The 27,626-nt window shown below is 40.2% G+C and overlaps 1 protein-coding gene across 1 annotated transcript in view; it reads right to left on the reverse strand.

Annotated features, from left to right (window-relative positions):
* The window catches only part of PEX7 (peroxisomal biogenesis factor 7), a 49,037-nt gene that overhangs the window by 12,952 nt on the left and 8,459 nt on the right, over positions 1–27,626 (reverse strand). The window contains exons 6-8 of the mRNA XM_086461204.1: positions 19,150–19,256; positions 18,637–18,750; positions 14,355–14,410 (exon numbers count right to left, since the gene is read on the reverse strand). Coding sequence (XP_086317330.1) covers positions 14,355–14,410; positions 18,637–18,750; positions 19,150–19,256 — 277 coding nt within the window. The remainder of the gene's footprint in view (positions 1–14,354; positions 14,411–18,636; positions 18,751–19,149; positions 19,257–27,626) is intronic.

Below are 27,626 nucleotides of genomic sequence, written 5' to 3' on the forward strand. Positions count from 1 at the left end.
TGTTTAGAGATATTGGTCATTCCCAGTCTCAAATTTGAGATTTTGTTCCTGTAAAACAGAATTTAATAATATAATTTAATAATAAATCTGTACTACAAAGATCAGTTGCATTTCACAGTTAATTCCACTAATCTATATTTCAAAAAACAATTTTTCTTTCCAGGCTCTGTTGATATAAATGCTTAGAAAAAAGATTTCTGAAGTGCTCTACTTCTCCCAGCTACTGCCCCGTTAGATGCAATGTCCCTCAATGCAGTTAACAGCAAGGATAAGAGAGGTGTAAGAGAAGATAGGATGAAAGTGTAAGTACAAGAAATCTCAGTTGTGAAAAAAGGATTCAGGACTAGAACTTTCAGATAATAACACATTGACAAGACACCATATGATGGCACAAAAGAAAGATTTCTCTTTTTTGCATTGTATATACTGCTTAGAAAAGTCCATAGGCTGCAAAGCACAGCACATTTTGTGGGCTGGCAGCTGTTACCAAATTTTCTACAGCTCGAATTTTCTCACAGTGGTCGACCATATGCTTTACTTCTGTAACAACCACAGAGGTGCCTCTACCTTGCTCCTATCGGGAAAAGTGACAATACCTAATAAGAACAGTTCATTATCAGACCAACTACACTGAAAGCACTGTATGTTCAAACCAATTCAGGTAAAATAACAAACACTGGAGCCAGCACAGTCAGTTTGTTTAACATGTAGATGTTATTTCCTTCATAAATGAGCAGAGTGGTATCAGCACAATGGCTATGCCATAGCAACAGCCCTCTTAACTTCTTCCTAGTACCTGAGATCTAAGATAAACAGCTTATTTTGCAGAAGAGAGGAGCAAAAGACCATCTCAGCATTTTCATCCTCTCACATTTGTTCATAAGAACGTAAAGGAACAAATTTTGTTGTAACTAATAGTGGTAGCCTTCCTTACCACACTAGCTCTCTACTACTGAAAGACAGACGCTCATAACTGAAGACTAAGAGTAAAGGAGACAACTTCAGATCTCTATGAACAAAAACTTCGAGAAGACTGATCAATTTTGAAAACACTAGGACAATTTGGTGTTTGTTGTACAGAATCATGTTTGCAAAAGTCAGAAGCAGTATAGAGTTTAAGAGTACTGCAACTTAGTTCAAGTTCCACAGACTGTCTGGGACCTCTGGGTTTTTTATATTAAAATAATTACCAGTGAAAGTCCAAACAAATGTTACGGTTTCAGGACTGAGAACCATTGATGACAAGTTAATGATGGCTCTCCTAACAACTGTGCAGTCCAAAGTGAAAAACACTATCTACAGCCCAGCTTCCAAAACCAGCATGGTGACCACAGTATTTTGCTCAGAGAGAACTTCCCTTGTGTTTTGAAGACTGAAAGTGCAATGCAGGTTTTCTAAGTGTTTACCCCAGCAGGAGAGCTGTACAGCAAAACGGAGATGAATTCACAGCACAAATAGGTGTGCCTGCACCACTTGCATTGTGGGTGTATCTACACAGTTGGCAGCACAAACTTCAACAAGCCAGACAACCATGTATGCTTTCAGGGTCCATTACAGCCTGTACAATCAGAGGTGTGCCACTTGGATGGAACTGCCATTTTTACCCATATTATGTACATTAAAGCTAGCATTCACATCTGCAGTGATCACATCTGCATTGACTGTAGACACCTTGCAAACTATACAAGTGCATTTTCTTAAACTCTTTTCCCACTAGAACTGTTGAAAGTATACCTTTTCCCTCATTTCTTGATAGTTTCTTGGTTTTGTTTCACATGTACTTCACAAGCTGCACATACATTGCAAGCGGACCACCTATTCTAAGCAAGCCGTTATGGGAAGAGCAAAAGCCTGTCATCCTATGGATTTTGTACTTTGTACCACCCACAGCAATATCACAGAGCTCTATCCTGCTACGTACATGTTCTGAGCTCCCCTACCAAAATACTTTTACCAACCCCCAAAATAGTTTCTCCCACCTATCTCCTAGAACATCTTCCTCCCCAGTCTACCCTTACCTCCTGCCCCTGCACCTTCACCTCTGGCTGGGAAAAAAAAAGGCAGCAAGTGTCACTTCAGGTTCCAGTGTCTGTACATGGTAGTACAATGCACACATTGTGGCAGACTGCTGCTGCAGGCTGAGGAGCTAGCAGATCAGCAAGCAGATTAGGCAGGTCGTGATTTCATGCTATCTTTTGTATTAAGGTAATACTTTGGATTTCTTTTGTATGCTCATGAGTTTCCATTAAATTTGTACAAGCTTAGTAAATTTAGACTACACCTTTCCTATCAAATCTAATTAAGCTTTCAATAGGTTCAAAAGTTACTTCAGGAAACGACTCAGGTAAAATGCACAGATGGAAGCAGAAAGAACACAACTCCTGAAGTACATTTCCTTCTGGGGAACAAAAAACCCCCAATAATTATGATAAATATTTATGCAAGAAAGCTTTACTCTGTTCTCGGTTTCAAATAGATGTCCTCATGCATTGTATTTTTAGGTGGGTGTGAATCAGCTATTTAGATGCTGCTTTCCATAAAAGCCCACTCAACAGCTAATGTCACCATGCACATGCAACCACATCAGGCAGAAGTCACACTAGCATTTGGATGTATATAACCATGAAGTTTCTAAAAGCAACCCAGAACTCAGTATTAGTTTACTACACATGTATCACCCAACTCATTCTCCTGCTCCCATTCTCTAATCGCTATGCAAAGATAGCTACGTGTAAAAGTTCTTCCTGCCAATCAGAAAAACTTCTATCTGAGCTAAACTTAGTGTTGAGCTACTTTTGGACACAGGCCCAATCCGGGCAATGTTGTTACTACAGGCATTAACTGGGGACATCTAACTATTTCCACAATAATCTCCTTAAGAGATCATTTCATTACAGTTCCAGTAAAGTATCAACATTATGAAGCAGCTCAGGTATAGAAGAAAGCCTTTATTCAAAGTATTATCTTCCATAAGCATCAAAAAAGAGGAAGGATTGCTTGAGGGCCAAATGAAATGGAAAAGGATCCAAAAAAGTAATTCGGAAATAGGTTTTACTTTTGAATGTGCTCCAGTAGCATAGTTCTTCCCTAAGGACTCACCTTACATGCTTTATTTCGAAGTAATTCTTGCTGAAATGCTAACTTCTTACTTTATTTCCTATGTACGGTACAGGAAAACAAAGCACACCACCTACACATTTATGATCCTACCCTAACAGAACTGCATATGCACCACTGTTTTTTCTTCTTACATACGTGAGTCGATGTCCTGACAATGAAATCCTGTAAAACATTTTTCTGTAAGGAAAAATGGCAGACTGCAAGTTGTGTTTGTTTCAATTCTTCTGCCACAATATAACAGGCTAACTTTTAAGAATAACTAGTTACTAGTCTTCATAATACCCCTTCTGCTTTTGAAGATTTTCAAATTTGCAAAACTCAGCAGTAACTTTAATACCTTCCTCCAAACAACGATTTGAGAGTAACTCTCAGCATCATCATGTGCTTAAAACCAACCTGACAACGTATTTGTATCACCATTCTATTGAGGTACCAACCAAAGATCATAAATCAGAACCAGAGTGCCCTGAAAAATAGGGCATGCTCACAAAATGAAGATACTTCTTGACACTAAAAAGTTCAATCTGATTTAAGAAATGCAAGTGAGAAACTCCATTTAGGCAAGCATATGCCTTCTCTAGTAGAATCATAAAATCATAGAACAGTTTCAGTTGGAAGAGACCTTCAAGATCATTGAGTCCAACCTTTTTCCTAGCTCTACCAACACCACTAAACCATGTCCCTAAGTACAACATCTACCTGTCTCAAACACCTCCAGGGATGGTGACTCCACCACCTCCCTGGGCAGGCTGTTCCAATGCCTGACAACCCTTTCGGTAAAGAAATTCTGCCTAATATCCAGCCTGAACCTCCCCGGGTGCAGCTTAAGGCCATTTTCCCTTGTTCTATCACTTATTACTAGGGAGAACAGACCGACCCCCGCCTCGCTACAACCTCCTTTCAGGTAGCTGTAGAGAGCGATAAGGTCTCCCCTCAGCCTTCTCTCCTCCAGGCTGAACAGCCCCAGATCCCTCAGCCGTTCCTCATACGAGACATGCTCCAAATCCTTTACTAGCTTGGTAGCCCCCCTCTGTACCCTCTCCAGCACCTCAGTGTCCTTCTTGTAGAGAGGGGCCCAAAACTGGACACAGTACTTGAGGTGCAGCCTCACCAAAGCCAAGTACAGGGCACGATCACCTCCCTGCTCCTGCTGACAACACTATTCCTGACACAGGCCAGGATGCCGTTGGCCACCTTGGCCACCTGGACACACCGCTGGCTCATGTTCAGCCGGCTGTCAATCAACACTCCCAGGTCCCTCTCTGCCTGGCAGCTCTCCAGCCACTCCTCCCCAAGCCTGTAGCGCTGCCAGGGGTTGTTGTGGCCAAAGTGCAGGACCCGGCACTTGGCCTTATTGAAACTTTTAGCTTAAATCAATACCGGGTGCAGCCCGAGATGCAGCATCATGTGCTACTCTAATCTTGAAGGATGAAGGCACGAGCCTATATGAGCTGGTTGGTGGACAGGAGTAACAACTTCATTGCTGCTGATACACAGTAATTTAAGCGCAGTTATGAGAGTAAAGTTATTCATCTTACTCTTTGTTCCCTGATTTCTCACCAGAACACAAATTAACTAAAAGGGCATGCAAATGCCTCCCTTAGGGACATATACGGTCTCATCAGAGCTTCTAGATATTCCCCATCCTTTAGCATTACAATTCTAGACTGGAGCTTTGGTTCACTTTGACACATGCCCCACTCTTCATCAATCACTGGGAAAGGTTGGTTGGCTAAAAATGGGTAAGTTAGATGCCTGAGAAATACAGAAGTGGTTGTCACTAAGATACAGAAAATACTGCAGGTATGTGTGGTCTCTCAATACTTCTACTTCCTCATCTGTGAAAAAAAACCAAACCAACAACAAAACCCTAACTTTGCCTTTCAGGCAGACAGGATACATTTCATAGAGAAAGACTTAAATGTGTTTCACAGCACAGCAGGGGTTGGAAGGGACCTCTGGAGATCATCTAGTCCAACCCCCTGCTAAAGCAGGTTCACCTGGAGCAGGTCACACAAGTCTGCATCCAGGTGGGTTTTGAGTATCTCCAGGGAAGGAGACTCCGCAACCTCCCTGGGCAGCCTCTTCCAGGGCTATGTCACTCTCACAGTGAAAAATATTTTCCTCATGTTCAAGCAGAACTTCCTGCACTCCAGTTCATGCCCGTTGCCCCTTGTCCTGTCACTGGGCACCACTGAAAAGAGCCTGGCCCCATCCTCTTGACACCCACCCTTTAGATATTTATAAGTTTATAGATATATTGATTTTAGATATATTGCTAAAGTCCCCTCCCAGCCTTCTCTTCTCCAGGCTAAAGAGCCCCAGGTCTCTCAGCCTTTCCTCGTATGAGAGATGCTCCAGTCCCCTCATCACCTTTGTAGCCCTCTGCTGGACTCTCTCCAGTAGCTCCCTGTCGCTCAAAACTGGGGGGCCCAGAACTGAACACAGGACTCCACATGTGGCCTCACCAGGGCAGAGTAGAGGGGGAAGATAAACTGCTTGCCATACTCTTCTTAAATAATAGATAGCTTCACAACCAAAATGTAAAAAGGGGTTATTTAGAAGAAAAAAAGATGCACTTTCCATAAGAAAAAAATTCAGATGCTGCCATAGTTAAATACTCTAGTATAAATACTTGAAGGTTTTAATTACAAATATTTAACACTTATACAGGCCTGTTTATTAAGAGAAATGAAAAAGAAAAAAAATACGAATATCCCTTTGCTGTATTCATCAACAACATTATAGTGCTATCCATAGCAGCAGAAAATTCTTCTTCCATAGATAAAAAAGATATTCACCTATTTATGACACTGAATCATTTGATAAGTAGCTCCTGTGGCCAACACTTTCCTCATTTTAAGAGAAATTCTATCTCATAATACTTATTTCAAAGAAAATTAGCATGTGCAGGCAGGAAAATGCCAGTGAATTTAAAAAATACAAGAACCTGGGCATTCATTTATATGTCAAAACATCTATCATTAAATTGTAATTCTTCTTTTAATCCAAAAAGGAAACACGTAAGAGAATAGATATGCTTTACACTCGTGTATGAGTGATTTTGCCTTACTCTATAGTTGCAATAAACTGTTAAATCATAATTGAAAAGTTTTTGATTTAGTTAGTTTCATCAGATACAATGCCCAAACCTCTGACTACCACTAGCAACTCTGCTATCAAGGAGACTTTTTATAATGATCAGGAGCTATCATCAACTGAGACATTTGAATTAACAGGTTCTTCTACTGCACAGTTCTCAGCTTCACAATGAAAATCACCAGTGACAAGTATTTTGATCAACAGGAAGACATTTTCCACTTGGGAAAAAAAAAAAAAGAAAAGAGAGCGCAAATGAGCAAACACCCTCCTTTTCACCTTGAAGAAGAAAAAAAAAGAAACAGAAAAAGACAACAAGGATAATTAACTGAAGTAAAAACCAGTTTCTTTTATGAGCAGCATTATTTCAGAAGTTCTCAAGATTTCTTTGTGATCCAAGTTACTGAACTTGTACATAGTGATGGAGAGCTGGAGATAGTGGTTTACCTTGAAGTGTCTTGCAGAGATGATGTTCAGTATAGTACAACTTTAACAAAAATCGCCTTTTTGCCTCAGAGGCAACCTTCTGCAAATACATTTCAAGATCTGGCCTGATACCAGCTTAATGAAGTTCTGTAATTTATCAGATCTTCTGTTTAGATTTTGGTGAGCACTCTCTGTGCCTAATGCACTAAGATTTTTTTTATATACTAAAGAGAGAGTCCAAAAATACAAAACAGTGATTCCAGTAAGAGATGACACCGATGTTCTTTCAAACTGAATTTTGATAGAGATAAGGTTTAAGAACATGCATGCAGACCTAAGTAAGTCCTGGAAATGTTACAGTCCTTTGTGCATTTCCTGGCATTTTAACGATTCATTTGTGTTAAAACTGCTCTTTAATTAACCTGCATTTTTCCTGAACTCTTCCAAAAAGTAAGGAAATGGTACAGAAAAAATGTGTCTCAACGAGGCATTTACTAGACAGGGGTTAAAAGCAAATCATTATACCCAAGAATGTAAAAACTGAAGTTCAAATCCACATCCTATTTTTCTTAGTCTCCAGTATGAAATGTGAACTCGTCTCCTTTTCAGTAGCTTGACTATAGTGCACACATGCAATTATACTATTTGCAAAGGATGAAGCTGAGCATTGTTAACTTTGCTTTCAACCTACTATTTTTTTCCTTTTAGATAGCCAGTTGTGATTATGTGCCAAACTAACTGTTCTACCTGAAACAAACAAACCCCCTGCCCCTTACATAGCAGTTTGGTAGTCTCATCTAAGATCTGCATTTGTTTGGTTAAACTATAAAGCTTCAGCAATATTTAAGATTACAGAGCTTAAACACTAAGCTATGCTGTATCCAGTTATCTACTAGATGTTAATGCTCACAGACAATTCTGAGCTTCAGACAGAAATGTTAAAGAAAATAAGAGAACAATATCATAACCAAGCTGCTACTGAAATAACACTGCTTGTCTCAATGAATCTCTTTTTAAAGAACTGCCATACCACACTGTTCTGTGAATTATTATCAAATGTGTCTAAAAAGCCACAGGCCTTGAATATATTCAAAGATTCAAATTTAATACCACATACTAGAATCCCTACTTCTCTTCCACCTTTTATATATTTACCAAGTATTTTTGTTCTTAAACCAAAATGTATCTTTATGTGTGTATACAGTCATGTCCACATGTACATGCGTGTGCATAACAGTATGTGTGCATGCATGTGCGTGTGGAGTGTATAGTACATCCAGTCAAACACTGAACATTTCTAAGTGAACTCTACTTCTTACTGTGAGCTACCTGCATTTCTCTAAATGACAGTACAGGATATGCGGTAAAGGTACAACATAGTCATCATATTATATTCTTTAAAAGAGATGTTCTGAAAGCGTTCCTCCATTATACAGAATATTTCACTTGTGCCACCTTTTCCACAGACTTTCACCTGCCCCTCTCTCTTGTTTGCTCACTCATACCAAAGCAAACAACTTAGAGTTTTAGAAAACTCCTAAAAATCATCACTTCATCTCTTCAACCCTGCCCTCTGTCCCTAGTCACAACAGGTAATCGTTTGGACAGAAAAATAATGCCTGGAGTGGCCTTTTGTGAAAACGTGCCCTAGCTCTGCATTTACAGACACCCTGGTGTATGAGCTAGGAGCTCTCATCTTTACTGACAGTTTCCACATATGAAAATGTCAGAGCTGAAATTGCAATAGATTTCGTTACTGCATGAAGCTCGTTAGTGCCAAACCTGAAGGGTGTATAGTTGGTGTCAAAAATGGGAAGAGCATGACAACACAATCAAGTCACTTCAATGCATCAGCATGCTGATTATTAGTCTTATTGCTCAGATAAGGCCAGTGGGAGAAACCAATTACCACTTTTTATTTTAGACCTAGAATTCTTTTGAGAAACTACATGCTGCAAACCAGCTGGCACTGCATCAGTAAAGGCTGTTAAGTTAGATCCCATAAATAATCTTCCACAGACCACTATGCAGTATTCTATGAGAAGTGCATTTTAAACATAAGTAAAATTAAGCACTTTATATAAGACAGAATGCTGGTACAGCAGTCTAGAAAGTTATATGCATATGGACATCACAGCACTTGCACTGTCAGGCTCCTGGCACCAAGCACACAACAGCGGATATCACTGGCAAGGCTCTAACCCTCATTACAGTAAGCAAAAGAATAACAATTAACATAAACTTAAGAAAAGTTCTCAAGCACTTAAGTCCTTTACTGAAATAATGACATGCCTATGGGGGACAGGAGTATTAATAAGCTCACCATCCAGTTCTAATGTACAAGAGAAAGGCACAATTTTTGAAATGAACAAGACCATGCAGGGACTGAAAATTTAAGGGAGTGACTGGACTGCTAAACTCACAGATTTACCATTTTCACCACCTCACCTTCCTAGCCTCTCTGTCCTGAGGAGCCTTTATCCACTGCAGCACTCCAGTCTTGTGAGTGGTCTCATGATCTCTCTATAATCCCCAGGAGACCACAGCTCTGCTGTTGCTGCACATGGACTTCTAATTCCCCATTTGTCTCCTCTGCTGTATACAGGTGTCAGGCTGCTTTCAGAGGGAAAGTGCAAAAGCTTCTGGCATTATGCTCCACGCTCTTCTCTGATCCTCATGCTTTCACTTCTCTTCAGGTTATGGTCACTCTGCCCTGATACCTGTAGTTTAAAACACTCCTCATTGGGTTAGCAAGCCTGTTGGCAAAGACACTCTTGCCCTACTTCGTCAGATGGATCTTATGCCTGCCTTGCAGTACCCAGTAGCTTAGAAGAGGACCCTGTGGCTGTAAAAGACAAAAGTCCTGCTTGTGACACCAGCTACGCAGCCAAGTGTTGGATTGCTGGAGATACCTTTTCCTATCTGGACCTTTCTCCACTGTCAAGATCAAGGAAAACGCCACCTGGACGCCCAATGCCATGCATTGGTCTTGATATATTCATGGCCACCTCTTCAGTAACATGAGAACCCACACCATGCAAGTGGGGAAAGGCAGTGTTCCAAACCTGCACAAACATAAGCAGTCCCTCCTGGAGTTGGACCCTTGGACCTCAAGCCAAGGGAAGCAACAAAACCTTCCAAGACATCAAGTTGCGTTGGCAGACAGATGCTTCAAGAGGGAATGCAACAGGAAGCAGTCTCCAGTGATGCACTTTTTTTCGTTTCTTGATTCAGGCTCAGCTGAGACTGACACCTCCCCAGACTGCGCTTGTTCTTGCTCACCCATTTCCAGGGCACTAAATCTGTTCTCTAGCTCCAACTTGTGTTGCCAGAAGTCACAAGTTTCCAGCCTCCCCCATCATGGGAATCTTCATCCTTATCCTCTACTTCTTGAGGCAGAGCCTCTAACTGTTCCTCCTTCCTTGCATTGTGGGATTTGGGCTCTCACCTCTGAAGGACATCTGTGAAGACCCTGTCAATCTTGTGTTCACGATCCTTGATGGTACACAGCCTGCTCATCTCCTCCTGCAGAAATTTCATCTCAGTACCTCAAAGAGAACATATCTCACAGGCGAGGCCACCATCACCTCCAGCCACAGGAAGAAGCACCAGGCACTCTCTGCAGCCTAGCACCTGGAAGGCCACATCCTCTCTAGTGCTATCAAGGTCAAGGACTTGCATGCACCGTGCACAACTGCTCCAGTAGCTGTCTCCTTGTGGAACATCACCGTTGTCACTGTACAGTCTAAAGCAGTCCCATACCATCTATAGCAGAGCTTTGGAGCCCCTTTGCACCCCTCCATGTTTCCATTTGCTGCCTTTTGGGAGCTGCAACCAAGAGCTCAAAACAGATTGTTCAGTTATGTGACTCAAAACAGAGTATTCCAGCTATAATGCTCTTCCAGTAAGACTTCTGAAAATATACAAAATTCCTGCAATACTTAACACACCAACTTCATGACGCAACTTTATGTGATGTTACGGCACAAGCCCATGTAGATTTATGATTGAGAAACATGTACAGGCCCCAAGAATTAGCAAGGTTTCCCTTAGGAAACAGAACCTTTCAGTGTCTGGTGTCAGACCACTTAGGGGACAACCAGAAGAGACATTAATTGGGATGATTTGGGTGAGTGGGATAACTTTGCAGTCCTTTCAGAGGCAAGAGGGCTTCTCCCATTTGTAAACTTACTGCCTACCATACTCAGTCCATGTTATAAAATCAAAACATAGATCAAAGAATGCAATTGAAATATTCAGGAATTTATTTCATGTGTATTGACTGTGACATTGCGTAACTTAGAGAAGTCCTAATACAAAGTCAAACTTTAGGACTTTTCATCAGCTTTAAATCAGCTGTACTATAAAATTCTCAGCAGTATCAGATATACTGGGTAGCCAGGGGAACTTGCAAAAGTATTGTCTAAAGAGCTTCAGCATACACACTGTGGAACAATACTAAAGCTTCCTCAGATACTGGTAGGACAAAAACTTTGTTCATAAAAAGCTTAAATAAAAATAACTCACAGAAACATAAAGTCACCCACCTACATCCATTCCAGCCAGTAAGTCAGCTTTATTAGGGGCCCAACTTAAATCCCTCTATGCAAATGCATGTAGCAGGGGGAATAAACAAGAGGAGTTAGAGGCGTGCGCACACCTGCAGGGCTATGATCTTACTGGCATCCCAGAGCCATGGTGGGATGGCTCCTATGACTGGAGTGCTGGAATGGAAGGATACAGGCTCTTTAGGAAGGGCAGGCAGGGGAGACAAGGAGGGGGTGTCACCTTCTATGTCAGTGACCAGCTGGAGTGCATGGAGCTCTGCCTGGGATGGATGAGGAGCTGACTGAGAGCTTATGGGTCAGGATTAAAGGGAGGGCAGGGACAGGTGACATTATAGTGGAGGTCTGCTACGGGCCACCTGACCAGGAAGACTGTGGATGAGGCCCGCTATAGACAGATAGGAGCAGCCTCACCTTCACAAGCCCTGGTCCTTATGGGAGACTTCAACCACCCCAGTATCTGTGGGACAGACAACACAGCAGGGCATAAGCAACCCAGGAGGTTCCTGGAATGCGTTGATGATAACTTCCAAGTGACAGAGGAGCCAACGAGGACAGGCGCTATGCTGCACCTTGTTCTCATCAACAAGGAGTAGCTGGTGGGGAATGTGAAGCTCAAGAGCAGCCTTGGCCACAGTGACTATGAAATGGTGGAGTTCAAGATCCTTAGGGCAGTGAGAACTATGCACAGCAAGCTCACTAGCCTGGGCTTCAGGAGAGCAGACTTGGGCCTCTTCAGATACCTGCTTGGTACAGTACCACGGAATAAAGCCCTGGAGGGAAGAGGGCCCAAGACAGCTGGTTAATATTCAAGGATCACCTCCTCCAAGCTCAGGAGCAATGAACCCCAACAAAGAGGAAGTCAGGCAAAAAACACCAGGGGACCTAAGTGGATGAACAAGGAGTTCCTGGACAAACTCAGACACAAAAAGGAAGCCTAGAGGGCGGAAGCAAGGACAGGTAGCCTGGGAGGAATACAGAGAGATTGTCCAAGCAGTCAGGGATGAGGTTAGGAAAGTCAAGGGCCCACTGGAATCAAATCTGGCCAGGGACATCAAGGGCAGCAAGAAAAACTTCTATAGGTACATCGGTGATAAAAGGAAGACTAGGGATAATGTGAGCCCTCTCCAGAAGGAAACGAGAGTCCTGGTTACCTGGAACACGAAGACAGCTGAGGTACTCAACTTTTTTGCCTGTCTTCAACAACCAGTGCTCCAGCTACACCACCCAAGTTGCAGAAGCCAAAGGCAGGGACTGGGAGAACGAAGAAGCACTCGTTGTAGGAGAGGATCAGGTTTGAGATCATCTAAGGAACCTGAAGGTGCACAAGTCCATGGGACCTGATGAGATGCAGCTGTGGGTCCTGAGGGAACTGGTGGGTGAAGTGGCTAAGCCACCATCCATCATATTTGAGAAGTTGTGCAAGTCCAGTGAAGTTCCTGCTGACTGGTAAAGGGAAAAAATAACCCACATTTTTAAAAAAGGAAAAAAGGAAGACCTGGGGAACTACAGGCCAGTCAGTCTCACCTCCGTGCTTAGCAAGATCATGGAACAGATCCTCCTGGAAATTACGGTGGGGCACATGGAAAATAAGGAGGTGATTGGTGACAGCCAACATGGCTTCACTAAGGGCAAGTCATGCCTGACAAATTTGGTGGCCTTCTGTGATGAGGTTACAGGGTTGATGGATAAAGGAAGAGCAATTTGTGCCATCCATGTGGACTCGTGCAAAGCATTCAACACTGTCTCACTTCTAAACTGAAGAGACATGGATTTGATGGATGGACCACTTGGTGGATTAAGGAATTGGCTGGATGGTCGCATTCAAAGAGTCACGGTCAACAGCTCAATGTCCAAGTGGAGACCAGTGACAAGTGGCATTCCCCTCAGGGATCGGTATTGGGACTGGCACTGTTTAACATCTTTGTTGGTGACATGGACAGTGGGATGGAGTGCACTCTCAGTAAGTTTGCTGATGACACCAAGCTGTGTGGTGCAGTCAACACACTGGAGGGAAGGGATGCCATCCAGAGGGACCTTGACAGGCTGGAGAGCCAACCTCATGAAGTTCAACAAGGCCAAATGTAAGGTTCTGTACCCGGGCTGGGGCAATCCCAAGCACAGATACAGGCTGGGTGATGAGTGGGATTGAGAGTAGCCTTGAGGAGAAGGACTTGGGGGTGCTGGTGGATGAAAAACTAAGTATGACCCAGCAACGTGCACTCGCAGCCCAGAAAGCCAATTGCATACTGGGCTGCATCAAGAGAAGTGTGGCCAGCAGGTCAAGAGAGGTGATTCTCCATCTCTACTCTGCTCTCATGAGACTCCACCTGCAGTGCTGCATCCAGCTCTGGGGCTCTCAGTGTAAGAAAGACATGGAGCTGCTTGAGCGGGTCCAGAGGAGGCCACAAAGATGATCAGGGGGCTGGAGCACCTCCCCTGTGAGGTCAGGCTGAGAGAGTTGGGGTTGTTCAGCCTGGAGAAGAGAAGGCTCCAGGGAGACCTTACAGTGTCCTTCCAGTACTTGAAGGGGGCCTACAGGAAAGGTGGGGAGGGACTCTTGATCAGGGAGTGTAGTGATAGGACAAGGGGTAACGGTGTCAAACTGAAAAGAGGGGAGATTTACATTAGGTATCAGGAAGAAGTTCTTTACTGTGAGGGTGCTGAGACACTGGAACAGGTTGCCCAGGGAAGCTGTGGCTGCCCCCTCCCTGGCAGTGTTCGAGGCCAGGCTGGATGGGGCTTTGAGCAACCTGGTCTAGCGGAAGGTGTCCCTGCTCGTCGCCGTGGGGTTGGAACTAGGTGATAGTTAAGGTCCCTTCCAACCCAAACTATTCTGTGATTCTATGATTTAAGAGGTTATTACCATCTTATCAGACACAACTGGACACAACTACATTCAGTAGAATGATGTAAAAAGGATTACGGAAAGTATATTTCAGAGCGGATATCATTCAGAAGAGTGACTGAGATAGCCTGTAAGTGAAGAACCCACGCATTTTTAACACAGCTTATGAAGAGAAAAAACATCCAATAGCAACATTTACTGCACTTCAGTATGTCCACTCTAGAACTGCTTTCTATTGCAAGCTGCATTAAAATAGATTATCTTTCGATTTTTATCAGATTCAAAAAATACTGTACCTCACAGTAAAATCATAGGAGCAAGATGCCAAGAAAGTTGCGTGGAATGGTGAAAACTGTAAGAAAACAAAACAGAACAACTTTTAAAGTAAAAACATTGTAAACATATACAGACTTACTGTAAGTAGAAAGTTATTAAAGTTTAACTATTTAAACTGTCTTGGTAGGTTGCACATCATCCTGCAACAAAACAGACTACATCAACAAATTTCTCTGTTATGCTTCTAATTACAAGAAGCAAAGTTCTATTGGATCCTGGTTTGGTCTGATTTCATTACAGCAGTGCCAAACAACCCCGCTGTAAAGTTAAGTTTTAGGACAGTCAGATAAACAGTCATCAAATTCTGCTTTTGGCTGACAAGCTGTCATCTCATTATATAAACCAAGTTTCAGAAAAGCTACGTGGCCAGTTTATTGTTTTCGGAGTGCAAATCTGTGCCATACTGCAGAGAACGCAAGACATATTACTGTCATCAATGCCATGTCCTAAAATTCTGAAATTATTTACAGAAATGACGAAGATATTACAAGATAAGTTGAAAAACTGAAGGCAGTATAACGTCATTTCATAATTTCCCCCTCTTCTGCAGGGCATTTTATGGGACACGCTCTTCTACAGACTCTCGCAGACAGGTCTAAGAACTGCTGCAACAAGGATGCAGTTAGGTGATAATCGCTCACCCTGGCTCCAGCTTTTTGGCAACCCTCAGTTTCCAACTTTTTTAAGGTCTGTATTTCTCAACAGGAAATTCACAAGTCATTGACTTAACTTCAGTTTGAAATGCACGTCCCCCACACCATGGTTCACAGGTAAGATTCTTCCTGCAAGACTTGCAATATTATTCACAGCTACTGCAAGGTCAAATGTTAAACCTGGGCTATTGCCACAATTGCCAGAGTTGCCAAGAGAGCAGTGTATGTTGTTGCCTGCTGAACTCTGCTGACAGAGTTTTCTTCACTATAGCAGAATTGAGGGATGTGCACACTTGAACTTTAACCTCGCCAGATTTCCTACAATTTCTCTGGAGGGGGGGAAAAAAACCAAAACCCACAACAAAATATCTTTTTCTTCTGCACTTCAGGAATATGAATAATAAAGAGGAAGAAGCCTGATGGGCAGCAAAAAACAATGGCACATTTTCCACATGCCCCCTTTGCATCTTTGTCCATCGTTTCAAATGAGGCAAAAACATCTTGTGAAAGCTGAAAAGTTTTGTCATTAACCTTAAGTATCCTAGAAACTTACCCAAGCAAACTCTATCGAAATACTTAGCAGAGTGCTACACATGTAAGTTGAAAGAATTTGCGTAATGTCTTTCTGCTATGAAGAGAATATTTTAAAATTCTGTTCCACTTATCTGTAAGATAGTACAGTTTTATCATCTGAGCAGTTGCATATAGACAGCAGAGACCAACATATCACCCAGCCTGACCTCAAATATTTCATAGATCATTCATCCAAATATATTTTCAGGTGAATTCAAAAAATCATAACTACATTTCAGTATAAGAGATTGAAGCCAGCTAAGAATACGAGGCAGCCAAACGCACCAATGTCAGAAATCTCCTGAAAGGGACTCCAGACAACCTCAGTGCTAATAATGCCCTGTACTGCAGTGAAAGACCACAAGAAATCTGCAGGAATCCTGACAGCACCACGTTGGGTAGAATTCCTTGCCAACCTCAGATCTGACAGTCAACATAACCCTGAACAAGCGAAGAGAATACAAAAGACAGACAACTAGAGTGTGATTTCATGGTTAGTTTAAGCTAATTTAAGGGTGCATTGCTGCCAAGACTCGCGGCCTTCTCTTTCCTTTCCACTTCAGGCTGTGTGCTCCTGCCCCTCTCCTTTGTGTCAGGGCTTGCAATTGTGTGGTTGAGTGACAAACTGAGACAGCTTAGTGATCCAGACAGAAACTAGTCACTTTTAGGGACAGGATTTTCCGTCAGAGCAATCAGCTGAGCCAGCTTGCTGCACAGCTTTTTAATTGCTAGTGTCAGCACAATGTAGGGGAAGGAACATCAGTAGGGACAGCTGCCTCTATTTAGGCAGCATACTGGCCTCTGTCTCCATTTAGTATGACTGGTGAGTTATACTACACAATGGTAGATACGCTGCACCACCTCTATGTGCTGGCTCACATTCTCGTATCTTATGTCCACAGGGACCATGTCTGTCTTGAAATGGAAGCTATGAAAGCCTCCTAAGATGGAATAGAAGTCATGTACTCTCACATAGCTCTCCTTTGCACATGTATGCATATACAGCCCCCCCATCATCTCCTTAAAGCCACTTAGTGAACTGATCTCAGAGGTTGGTGCAAAGAAAGTTCTACTGCTGGCCAAGGCATTTTAAGAAAACAGGGAACATGATAGGCCATAAAATGGAAACTCAGACGAGACAGTATAAGAATATAAAAGATACCCCACATGGGCAGGCCGACAGTCTTTGAGCCCAGTGCTTTATGTTTACATGGTATCTCCTGTATTTTGCTTTGTACCAATCGCCTCTGGTCCTCTCACTAGACACCACTGAGAAGAGTCAGGCCTTGTCTTCTCTATTTCCCCCAATCATTCATACACAGTGGTAAGATCCTCCCCCAGCTCTCTCAGCCTCCCCTGGTAGGACAGAGGCTCCAGTCTCTTAGTCTTCTTTGTGGCCCTTTGCTGGATTTACTCCAGTATGTCCATGTCTCCCTTGTATTGGGTAGCCGAGAACTGGACCCAGCACTCCACAGGTGGTCTCACTGGTGTGGTGAGTAGTTGGGAAGGATCACTTCCCTCAGCCTGTTGGCAATGCTCTTTCTAATGCAGGCCAGGATGACAGAGAGTTGAGAAATTAGAGATGTTATCCCTGTCTAGCTCTTCTAGTATCTGTTTATTGACCAGCTGATATCCTCAAGCCTGATGACAGAGCCTGCCTATGCAACCTCTTGTGCAGAGAGCTAATTCACGAAGTCTACCTTCTGATGTGTAAGAGAAATACTTCCACCTATTTGTAAAGCCATCTTCTACTAGTTTCGTCAAGTGTCCGTTAGTCCTACTATCACAGGTTACGGTGAATAACAATTCTGCACCCATTTTCTCTGTTTTATCCTGAAGACAATGTGCTATGAATTCCCTAGTGGCAGAGCTGTTTTTAAAGATCCCATTAAGTGTCAGAGAGTAAGAATATGACAGTCTGTATTGATTGACACTGTATTGATTTATCTATCTTAATGGCTGTGAAATTTGAGTTGCAAAATGATCTTGTTTAAAAAAACAAGGAAAAAAACCCTGGAACACCACTGCTAAATGTTCTTATGCTATGAAGAATACTCCAGAGAGCCAGATTAGAGCATGGTCATGCAGGAATTAAGTTAGAAAAAAAGACTGGAAGCCACTATCAGTAGGGATAGCAGGCAAGGGTAGCTGGGATAACGAGGAGCAGGAGCTTTTCAGGCTTTCTGGTCACAAACAGGATTTGTGATACGAAGCCACTCCCCCAGTCACATGCTTTTCTGACAAATTACAACCTAAGCACAGTAACTTTTAAAGTTGTTAGAAACACATCAAAAATTCCAAGGGCATGTGAATCAAAAATACTGACTCAGGAAAATTTTTTTCTGCCGGTTCAGACCTCCTAGAAAATATTAATAAACATATCTGTTTCTGAAAGGCTTTAAAAGGATCAGGTATTATCTAACACAAAAAAAGTAAGCATTGACTAATACGAAAAAAACGTCACCATGCATCTAGAACAAATTCTTATCAGTGGATGATCTAGTAGTACACAGATCCAGTATAGTCATCTGTAGCCTTTCATGCATAAAGTTTCAAAATCTCTTTGAACATATTAACATTTTCATTGTACACACAAAAATACATATTCACAATGTGTTCTATACTCTGCCTTATGTGAATATTGCCCCTTTATATAGAAAGAAAAAAGCATAGCACCATTTAAAAAATGAGTAAGTGAAGGTATTTGCTCTATCTCGAATTTCCCATACTTAGCCAAAATAAAACTCCCAACCCTGTCCCAAGCTCTCGAACATTCCTCATAGAAATATATCTATTTTGAAGACATCTTTTTCTTTGAAATCCCAGCAATCTGCTAAACATCAAAACATTTTACAGTGCTAAACTGAAGGTTTCCAAGAACAGTCACTGTAGCATCTAAAATCTTCAACATCTGTTGTTTATTTCCTAGTTATTAGACAATATAAATATTACTGCTTTCCAGAAAAATTTGTGTAACAATTCAATGGCGGCCAACAGGGAATAAAATACAACTTACTTTCACTCTTCTGATAGCATAGGTATGACCAAGCAAGATGAACACTGGTTGCCGGATGTTCCGCAAATCCCAGCCTTTCAAGCTACAGTCAACTGCACCAGTTACCAGCAAGTTCTGATGATTTGATAAAACACAGGCGTATCAGGACAATTTAGTTATTAAACTGCAGTGATGCGTATGTTGGCTACAAAAGTTAGACAAATTGAACAATACAGATGAATAAATCATAAATGAGGTCTCCAGTGTGTAAATTAAAGAGAACAGGGAAATACAAACTGTTTCTCCACTACGGACTATTCTGTCCACTATACAAAAGAATAAGTAAAACTTCTGATCTACTTGGGCCATCTATCTGTTGGAACAATGGTCTTCTGAAGATGTAGTAACAAATGAGGGCAACGAAGCAACCAGACACATTTTTATATAGAGAAGACGCATTAATGCTGCAGTAAAAAACCCCACTATTTAATGAGTGGTTCGATTAGGAAAACAGTTGGACAAACAGGTCTGTACCTCATCATATTTGCACCAGTCACAGCTCAAGATCTCAGCCTCGTGGGCTGGTATCACAAGTTTGACTCCTGGGGCTTTCACATCCCAAACTCTTAAAGTCTGGTCACCTGAAACAAAGAAAAATTGATTCAACACTGTTGAATCAGTTATGGGATACAGTTAAACCACTAGTGCTTAGTAGGCAACTGTTTCTTAGCTATATGAAATACAAACTATTATATGAGGACACTCATGACAAATAAAGCAATCACATCATAGGCAAAGAGGCCAGATCTATGCACAAAAGGAAGCAGAACTTACTATTGCTCTTTCACTAAAAGGAAAACTACTTAATTTTATTACTAACACTCATTATTTCTTAAACTCTGATTTGATTAAAAGGAGATGGGGTAAAATACTTTAATATTATTTAATTAAAGTAGGAGCTTATGGTCCATTTAAGAACAGACTTAGAAGACCAGAATCATGAAAATACTTTCTCTGCAAGTCAGATGAGAAGTACCACTTAGACACGTTTTTGGCACGCAGAAAAGAGAACAGCATTTAAAATGCAACTTGTCTCCAGATTCTTTCAACGAAAGGAAAATTTAAGATGCATTACCTGTATTCATCATGTGCAAAACCTGCACAGTTACTCTCATTTATTGAAATATCAGAAGATAAAGTAATTCTGCTATAACTGTTACACATATTAAAAGCAACGTCTGTTTTAACCTCAGAGCACATATACACTCCTGCATATGTGCACACACACACACAGAGGTCTTCAGAAAGCAATGAAGGGAGTCCAGCTTAACTTCAGAGCTGTGAATCACCTGAGCATCTCTCTCTACCTCCAGCCATAAATTGTCTTCCACCCCTAAAGATCTTTAGTATCTGTGGATACCCTCCTTAAAAATTCAGTTCCTAACGGCTTATAAAGACAAGGAAAACTGCATCAGCTGACAAGGGAACCATGCTTTTCAACGGTTTTAGTTGTGATTCTCTCATTAACCCTGGATATTTAGCTTTGTATCAGCAAAAATGGATTCGCCAGCTCACTTGTTTACAGAGAGAGAAAATTATTTACAATTCATGATTATGCCTGTGTTCGTTCAAGAAACAAATTAAATCACTAGAAGTTGTACCCAAACACCCATGATTTCTACAGAAAGCATGTATCAATACCACCTAAACTAAAAAAAACCCTGTTTTACCTTGCTACTGAAGAAATTACTAAAGTTTCTTTACCAGAAACACTTCTGTAAATCTTCAAATTGGTTATCATCAATAATTATGATTTTTATGCTGTTTAGAAACAAGCATTTTGATGGTTTTAGTGCCCAGCTGGTAACTGGCCTTAAAATATAGAGCTGGACACTCAAAATCACAGCTCTTTTCAAGAAACTGGCTACAGTTCAAACAAAACCATCCCTAGAGCCATAACAACAATATTCCTATCGCACAAACTACCAAGACCTGTAGATTTTGCAAAAAGACATAAAACTCTTGGGACAGCTGAATCTAAAACCGAAGCTAGAGAGAGCTTGGCTCCACTTCATGACACAAGACTGGCTTTATGACTGTGGTACTACACAGATCACAGGAAGCTTTGCTCTGATGGTTGGTTGGCTTTTCCTCAGACTCCATGATTGCTAGAGATACTGAACTCTTGGTGGATAAATTCCATACCTGTAAGTTGGGAACAACACATGATTTCTCAGAGTTTTCACTCCCCTTGCCTGTTTTAACATGGTCAAGAGCAAGACTGCTGCTCAGTATATGTATAGAACTCCTGACAATGACACCCTGCAGTCAGCTGAAGCCCCAAACATCACTACAGTGCTTATAAAAACAGGGCAACATATGGAGAGGAAGAAACAGGACCAGCAGGTTCTTGGCAAAAAAAAAAGGTAGTATGCCCATCCACCCACCATTAGTCTTGCTAATCTGCTTGCCTGCAGAGGACAGATTTCAGTTTGAGTCTTAAGTCTTTCTGAGATATTATAATGGACTTCTTAAAAAGCTTTTATTTTAATTTCATCAGATAACATAGATTTGAAGGGGAAACACATATTTCACCACAGACAGGATCATTTTTCCAAAGCAAATAAATGCATAAATCCAGGTGAACTACAATGAACTGCTACAGAGATGGGCCACAGTAGCATTGAGAGGGCCAGAAACATTTGGAAAAGTAAGTTACTCAGCCAATAACAATTTTGACACTAAATACACAATTGCCCCAATTATTTCTTTTTTAATAGAAAATGCTGATGCACGACAAAAAGAGCCATTTTCTCCTTTTTTTTTTTATTTCTTTGAAAATGCTAGACTTAGCTGTTATTAATTCTGGCTGGCACTATTTGTGAAATGCTTTTAATGGAGTAACACAATATGCAAGTGAACCTTTCTGTGAATAGAACAGACTGAATTAAGCCAAAGGCAAATCTAATTTTTCCATTTAAGTGGAAGAATCAGATTAATAAAAAAGAAGCTGATAAACAGTGTAATCCTGACACACTACACATTTTAAGAAACTTATTTTTTTTAAACCTCAAACATCCTTCCATGACGTCACAATATACATTTCATTTCCACAAAAAAATGCTGTTAAAAAGTTTGGAATTTCCACATTTCCATGATTCCTCCAAATCTACATTACAAAGGATGTATTTCTTCCATATGGTAAAGCAGAATTAGGATAATAATAATAGAAAGTACAAGAAAAGTACACCTAGTACAATCATATTCACTACCAGCCACTTCCAGTTGGCATACCAGAGTAGTAAGCAACCACAAAAGTGGCCAACATTTCCCCCACAGAATATTTCTATTTTTGTACGAAGCAATTTCCCTATGGCAACCAATTTTTGCTGGTCTGTTAGGTAATTATGATTCCAGATTTGTTTGTATATTGTACTTGCTTTCTTTCATTTTAATGAATATTTGTGAAATCTTGGACGAATCAATAGAACTACACAATATATACTCATCTATTCAAAATTTTTGAAAGAGATGCTAATCTACAAGTACATCATCCCCGTACATGGGATAAAGACTGCTAATGTGAATGACAATGTATGATAGTGAAAAGATAAAGTTTATTTAAGATTTAAATTTCATGTAGGTTTTATACTGACTTTTTGTTTTATAGTGGCTTTTTACTCACAGATTCATTTTACCCAAATCCATAAATTATAATCTCCTAAGTCCTGTGACAACAACCAGGTAAGCAATCACTGCCAGACAGCACAGAGGTACAACATAAACTATTAAAAAAATAGCTAGGTATTTGGGGCATTAATAAAAACCCAAGAAACCTTAAACACTACTTGAAGGCAAAAAGAATTCTAACCAGTACAGATACAACATTTTTCAAGGACGAAAGTACTGTTAGCTCAAAGTTTTACTTAAAAAAAAAAAGAATCTGATTTAAGTTCTAAAGCAAGATATCTGATCTTCTGACACTGTTACCTCATCAAGAGAAAAAAAAAAACCAAACAAATAATATATCTTTAATTTACTGTAGGATAAGAATTCAGCATAAAAGACACAAGTATTGGCATACATGGTGTAACATCAAAGAAATCTCAATTAAATTACTTCTGGAGTGCCGCTGAATGATTACAAGTTAACATTACTTGCTTACTTGTATGTATTTTTAAAATACTAAACCAGATTAAATTATTTAGCCAGAAATAAACAGAAAATCTGTGGGAGAATAAAGAGCAGAACCCAAATCCCTTGAGTCTCAAACCTGATCTTTTTAGGCATGCTAAAACGATCATGCTGTCCGTTTCTATCATAGACAGTATAAGCGAACCTAGAACAGGATTAATAAAGCTCATGAGATTCCACACAAAGAGACAGAAACAGAGTGACACAAATAGCAGCTTTATTTAAATCATCCAACAGAACTCCACTGAATGCACACAACCTAGTTCCATGTAGCACAACCTACATATCAAGTAAACACGACTACCAGTGGAAACGTACTTTCTGACTGGTAATTTTTTGGTCTGATACAAAATGCTGTAAAGCTAAAAATCAAAAGAGCTTTAAGTTATTTCAGCAAAGATCTCAACAGAGTCTGTTTCTGAAAAGAGTAAATTGCTTAAAACATTTTAAAAAAAAAAAAGAGTATTTTTACTTCAGTGTTTTCCAAGATGATTAAACACAAATCTTGGGACAAAATTTTTATTTCAAAATTGACCTAACTTATGACTTATTATTAAACCATTCTTCAGCAAATGGCAATATTGGTTATATACCTAACTCTAACCCAAATGACGCAAAACACACTAATTCACTCTAAAAAACTGTTACCGCATTTTTCTTCTCAACGCTAAACCATTATTGTACAATATGAGATTCTAATATAAAATATTATAACCTGAAAGTGCTTTCTATTCCAGCACGTGCTGCACACAACACTTTACTACGGTTAGCACGTACTACAGTAGAAGGCCAAACTCAATTCCTGAGAAATGTTTCAGCTGGCAAGTTAGAGGTTGATTTAGTAAAGCTTACCAAGCACAAGAGTCGGATGAATTCAATACTGTGCTGGTACGTCTTGCAGCAATAAATTGCGAATGAATGCACCCTCCTCACTTCATTACACAGAGTTGACATGACAAAGTAAGCAAATAAAATATATTGTAATATCTTCTAGCATAAACAGCAGTTTAGCTAAACTGCAAGAAAACACAGTAACTCTGTAGTCAGTTTGCTCCCTAGATGCTTGATTTGTGCAGCAAGGTGACATGCAGTAAATGGAAGCCTTTTATTCTTTTATCCCTTGAGGATCTGGATTCCAAAAATGACCAAGTTTCGCAAAACCTTGAACCTTGTTCACAATGACATTTCTTCTAGCACGTTCAACAATCAAATAACCAGGAAAGAACACATAAGAAGCAGAGTGGACCCACACCACACACAAACTAACAGAATATAAACCTCTAGTAAAGTGTTTTGGAATTCATGGCAAAGCACTGTAATAGCAGAACAGATTATTTTCCTCAGGTTTTTTAGGAACCTGAACAAACACAAACATCTTCTGAATTACGGGTCTGCAAGCCCCACTCCCCAACAGCTCCTTGTTTCACCCTGTGCTACTTCTGAAGCAAGAACATAAGCCAAAGCTTCAGAAAGCTGAAGTCAAAGACATGACAACCCCAAACTTGGTCCAGGAACTTACACGTGGAAAACACCTTTTTATTGAGGAGCTGAACTCAAGGCTATTCCTTTCCAACTAATTCAGTAACCACCCTCTTAGTAGATGTAACCCTTCTCCAGTTCATTATTTCATGCAAAATAATCTGTTAATTTTTAGGGGTTTTTTCCCAATTTGAATCTGAAACTAAGAAAGGTGTGCCAAGACTACATGCTAGCCTGATTTATGAAACTACAGCTTGACAACACCTTAACTACATGCATTTGTCAGTAAGACAAATTTTAGCAAGAAGACAAACTTTTTAAAAGCAACTCACTATGTCAGGGCTGGCAATAAAACAGAAAAGGAGATAAGCAACGTTTTTTAATTTTAACCTTAAAAGTCTAGCACTGAATGCAAGGGCTTTCAAAGAGTAGAGGCTGCATTTACAAGTTCATTTGTAAACCAGCAAAGCTACAGCTCCCCAACACTTTTGTCAACATAATAAAAATGTCTCACAATTATCACACCTTGTTGTGGTATAAGAAAATTTTTCGCCCTGGGCTTTCAGTCTGAAAAATAAGTCTTTGAGCAAAGAATTCCATTAATTAATCTAAATACTGATGAATAAGACACTACCTTACAGATTTAAGAAACAATTCTTTCCCTTATTCTGACTTAAGATGTTATGAAAACTATGTATCTGTGCTGATTAGTAAACTTAAGGAGCATAGTAACGATTTAAAAATGAATGCAGCATTAAAACTGAGGTCCCAGTAGCTAAGATAAAAGCTAGCAGTCATTCTAAATCTGGGTTTTGATGAATCCAAAACATTTGTATTTTCATTTGCCAGAGTCATATCTATATTGAAGAATACTACAGTTATGCAGATAAGGGTAAAATGGTACTCATTGATTTTCCCACTGTTAAATTTAAACGGCAATAAAACCAGTTGATACTATGAAAGATGTTTTCTTTATAAACCACAGGACCATGCAAGGCTTATTGCTCTGCAGTTATGGAGAATCATTTAGTAGAACTGATTTACGTTTGACTATATGCTATAATGTTGTGTGCATTTGGCACTTTATGTGCTTCTTACCAATTTGCTCTCGGGGGCGGAGGGGCGGGGAGACCTTCTGGGCAAATGACACAATGACCCATTAAACCCTTTCAGCCAAGAAGATGCTGTTAAACATTTGTATCACTCCTTTAGTGACATTTTCCATATCACTGTTTTTTTCAGTGTAAGGCAGACGTTTACTAGGGCTCTGGTTTGGTGCTGCACGTACACCTGAATATCCTGCTTATCTTATCAGCTCAGAAATTGTTACTGGCATCACAATAGCAGTTATTTACATACAAAGAATTAGCAGTTTGTTCTGTTACTATTAACTCCCAATTTCAAACAAAAAAAAAGATAAGCCATTTACTTGCTTTTTGAGAGTACAAATGATTGTGCATGAAGACAACAGCATTGTAAAGTACCCCACATATCCCTGTAAATGTTAAATGGAAGTGTATTAGATGCTGAATAAAAGCTAATTTAACTGAAGCATCAGACATATTTATCTTCTGTAATTCAATTGCATTTTATTGTCCACTGCAGACAAACTTAGTTTTCCTGTATGTATTCAGATTAGAGACTTAATGAAGCAAAATAACTACACTTAGTATCAAAATCTTTTTCAACTGCTTTATATTGCAATCTTAGATTTCTCATTTTCTTCACTCATTTTCTAGTCTTATAATAGTTTGAGAAAAGGTCATATTCCAAAAGCAAAGATTTAACCTTATTAGCTTCAGGCAAGAGCTATCTAAGCACATAATGGTCCTTCTGAGCAGCTATTTTACTGTGGCTTGCAGTTGTGTTTGGTTTTCTGTTTTCAGTGTTCACAAAGTAATTAGTTAACTGGAAATTAAACTTTTGCTGGCATCTATGTGGATTCAAATAGAGGCAGAAAAAGAGCAGGGGTGAGGCATGCAAAAGGTTCCTACCTAGACCTACTTCCCTCTTGTTTATTTTCTTTAAAATATGGGGGGGGGGGGTGTAAATTTAAAATTTACTTTACTTAAATTTAGTTAAATTGGAAGCATTTCAAGACCAACATTTTTTCCGATATATGGTTAACAACATAACTAACTTACTTTACAATACATGCAAAATTGAATATACTGTAACACGAAACAGTTCATTTCTGGGCTGAAGTGCTAAGACTTTATACTATTAAGAGATGAGTAAGTACATGGTTGTGAGTAGGTATGCGTGAGGTGGGATGAAAGAAAGGGGACAGGAGGGGCAAGAGAGAGAAAGAACAGAGACGCACACTACAATCCTAACGCAACACAGCCTCCTTCAAAAAGGGAACATTTCACTACCCTTAACAATACCCTTTAAAAAGGTACTGCTTTAAAAAGTTTTTAAAAAAACAAAACAAAACAAAACAAGAGAGATGAAAGGAAGTACAAAAAGGTTCCCTCCAGACGCACTTTCAGTTACTAATTTTCAAGGCAACACTAAGTTGCAAAAGAAGAGACCACAAAACTTCAGGTCAGCCTTTCCACCAAGTATCAAAGAAGGGAACCGCTGTTAAGTCCGACACAGTACCATCATGTTGAGATTGTAATTTTGCTCCAGCTCCAACTTTAGCTCAACAGAAGATCAGTCATCAGTGAAATTAAGCTTTCTGTCCCACAATTTTCTGTCATCCTTCTAAAGTATGTGGATCATAGCAAGTTTCAAATAAGGACGTCCAGCCTCCTGAACAGTTCCACTTGACTTTCACCACATATCCTGACTGACAGAGCAGAATGTCACTAAACCGTGAACTCTCTGAACATAAACCCATATGCCTTTCTTATAATATGGAAATGGCAATTATACCCAGAGCTAGAGGGTCATGAGTAATTCTACTACCCACAGCTCTGCTGACTAAAGAAAAAACTCCCAATACGCATTTTCTGTAGCAAAGTAATCTAATCAAACCATAGGAAAATTCCAATGTAAACTAAAGCCAAAAGCAAACAAAGAACCTTTTCCACATCAGCATGTCATGATTTCTATGCAAGACCTTTGGTTTGAAGTTACTTCATTTAGAAGCACACCAGATATTTTATTTCAGAAACCATGAGAAAGTTGACCATCATTTTGAAGACTTCATTTTCTCCTACCTAATGATTTTACACCTAGCATTATACTCTTAAGATTTTTATTTCACACCTGAGTAGTACTTGCAAAAGAAAAATATTACAGATGTTGTTTTTCCTATAAAATCTATGGAGTTACCAATCAGTGAAAACTGACTGCAATTGGCTTGAGGCTTCAGCAGTACATACTTTCAA

The sequence above is a fragment of the Leptosomus discolor genome, chromosome 2 (assembly GCF_034619465.1).
Source record: "Leptosomus discolor isolate bLepDis1 chromosome 2, bLepDis1.hap2, whole genome shotgun sequence".
In the NCBI taxonomy this organism is placed as follows: domain Eukaryota; kingdom Metazoa; phylum Chordata; class Aves; order Leptosomiformes; family Leptosomidae; genus Leptosomus; species Leptosomus discolor.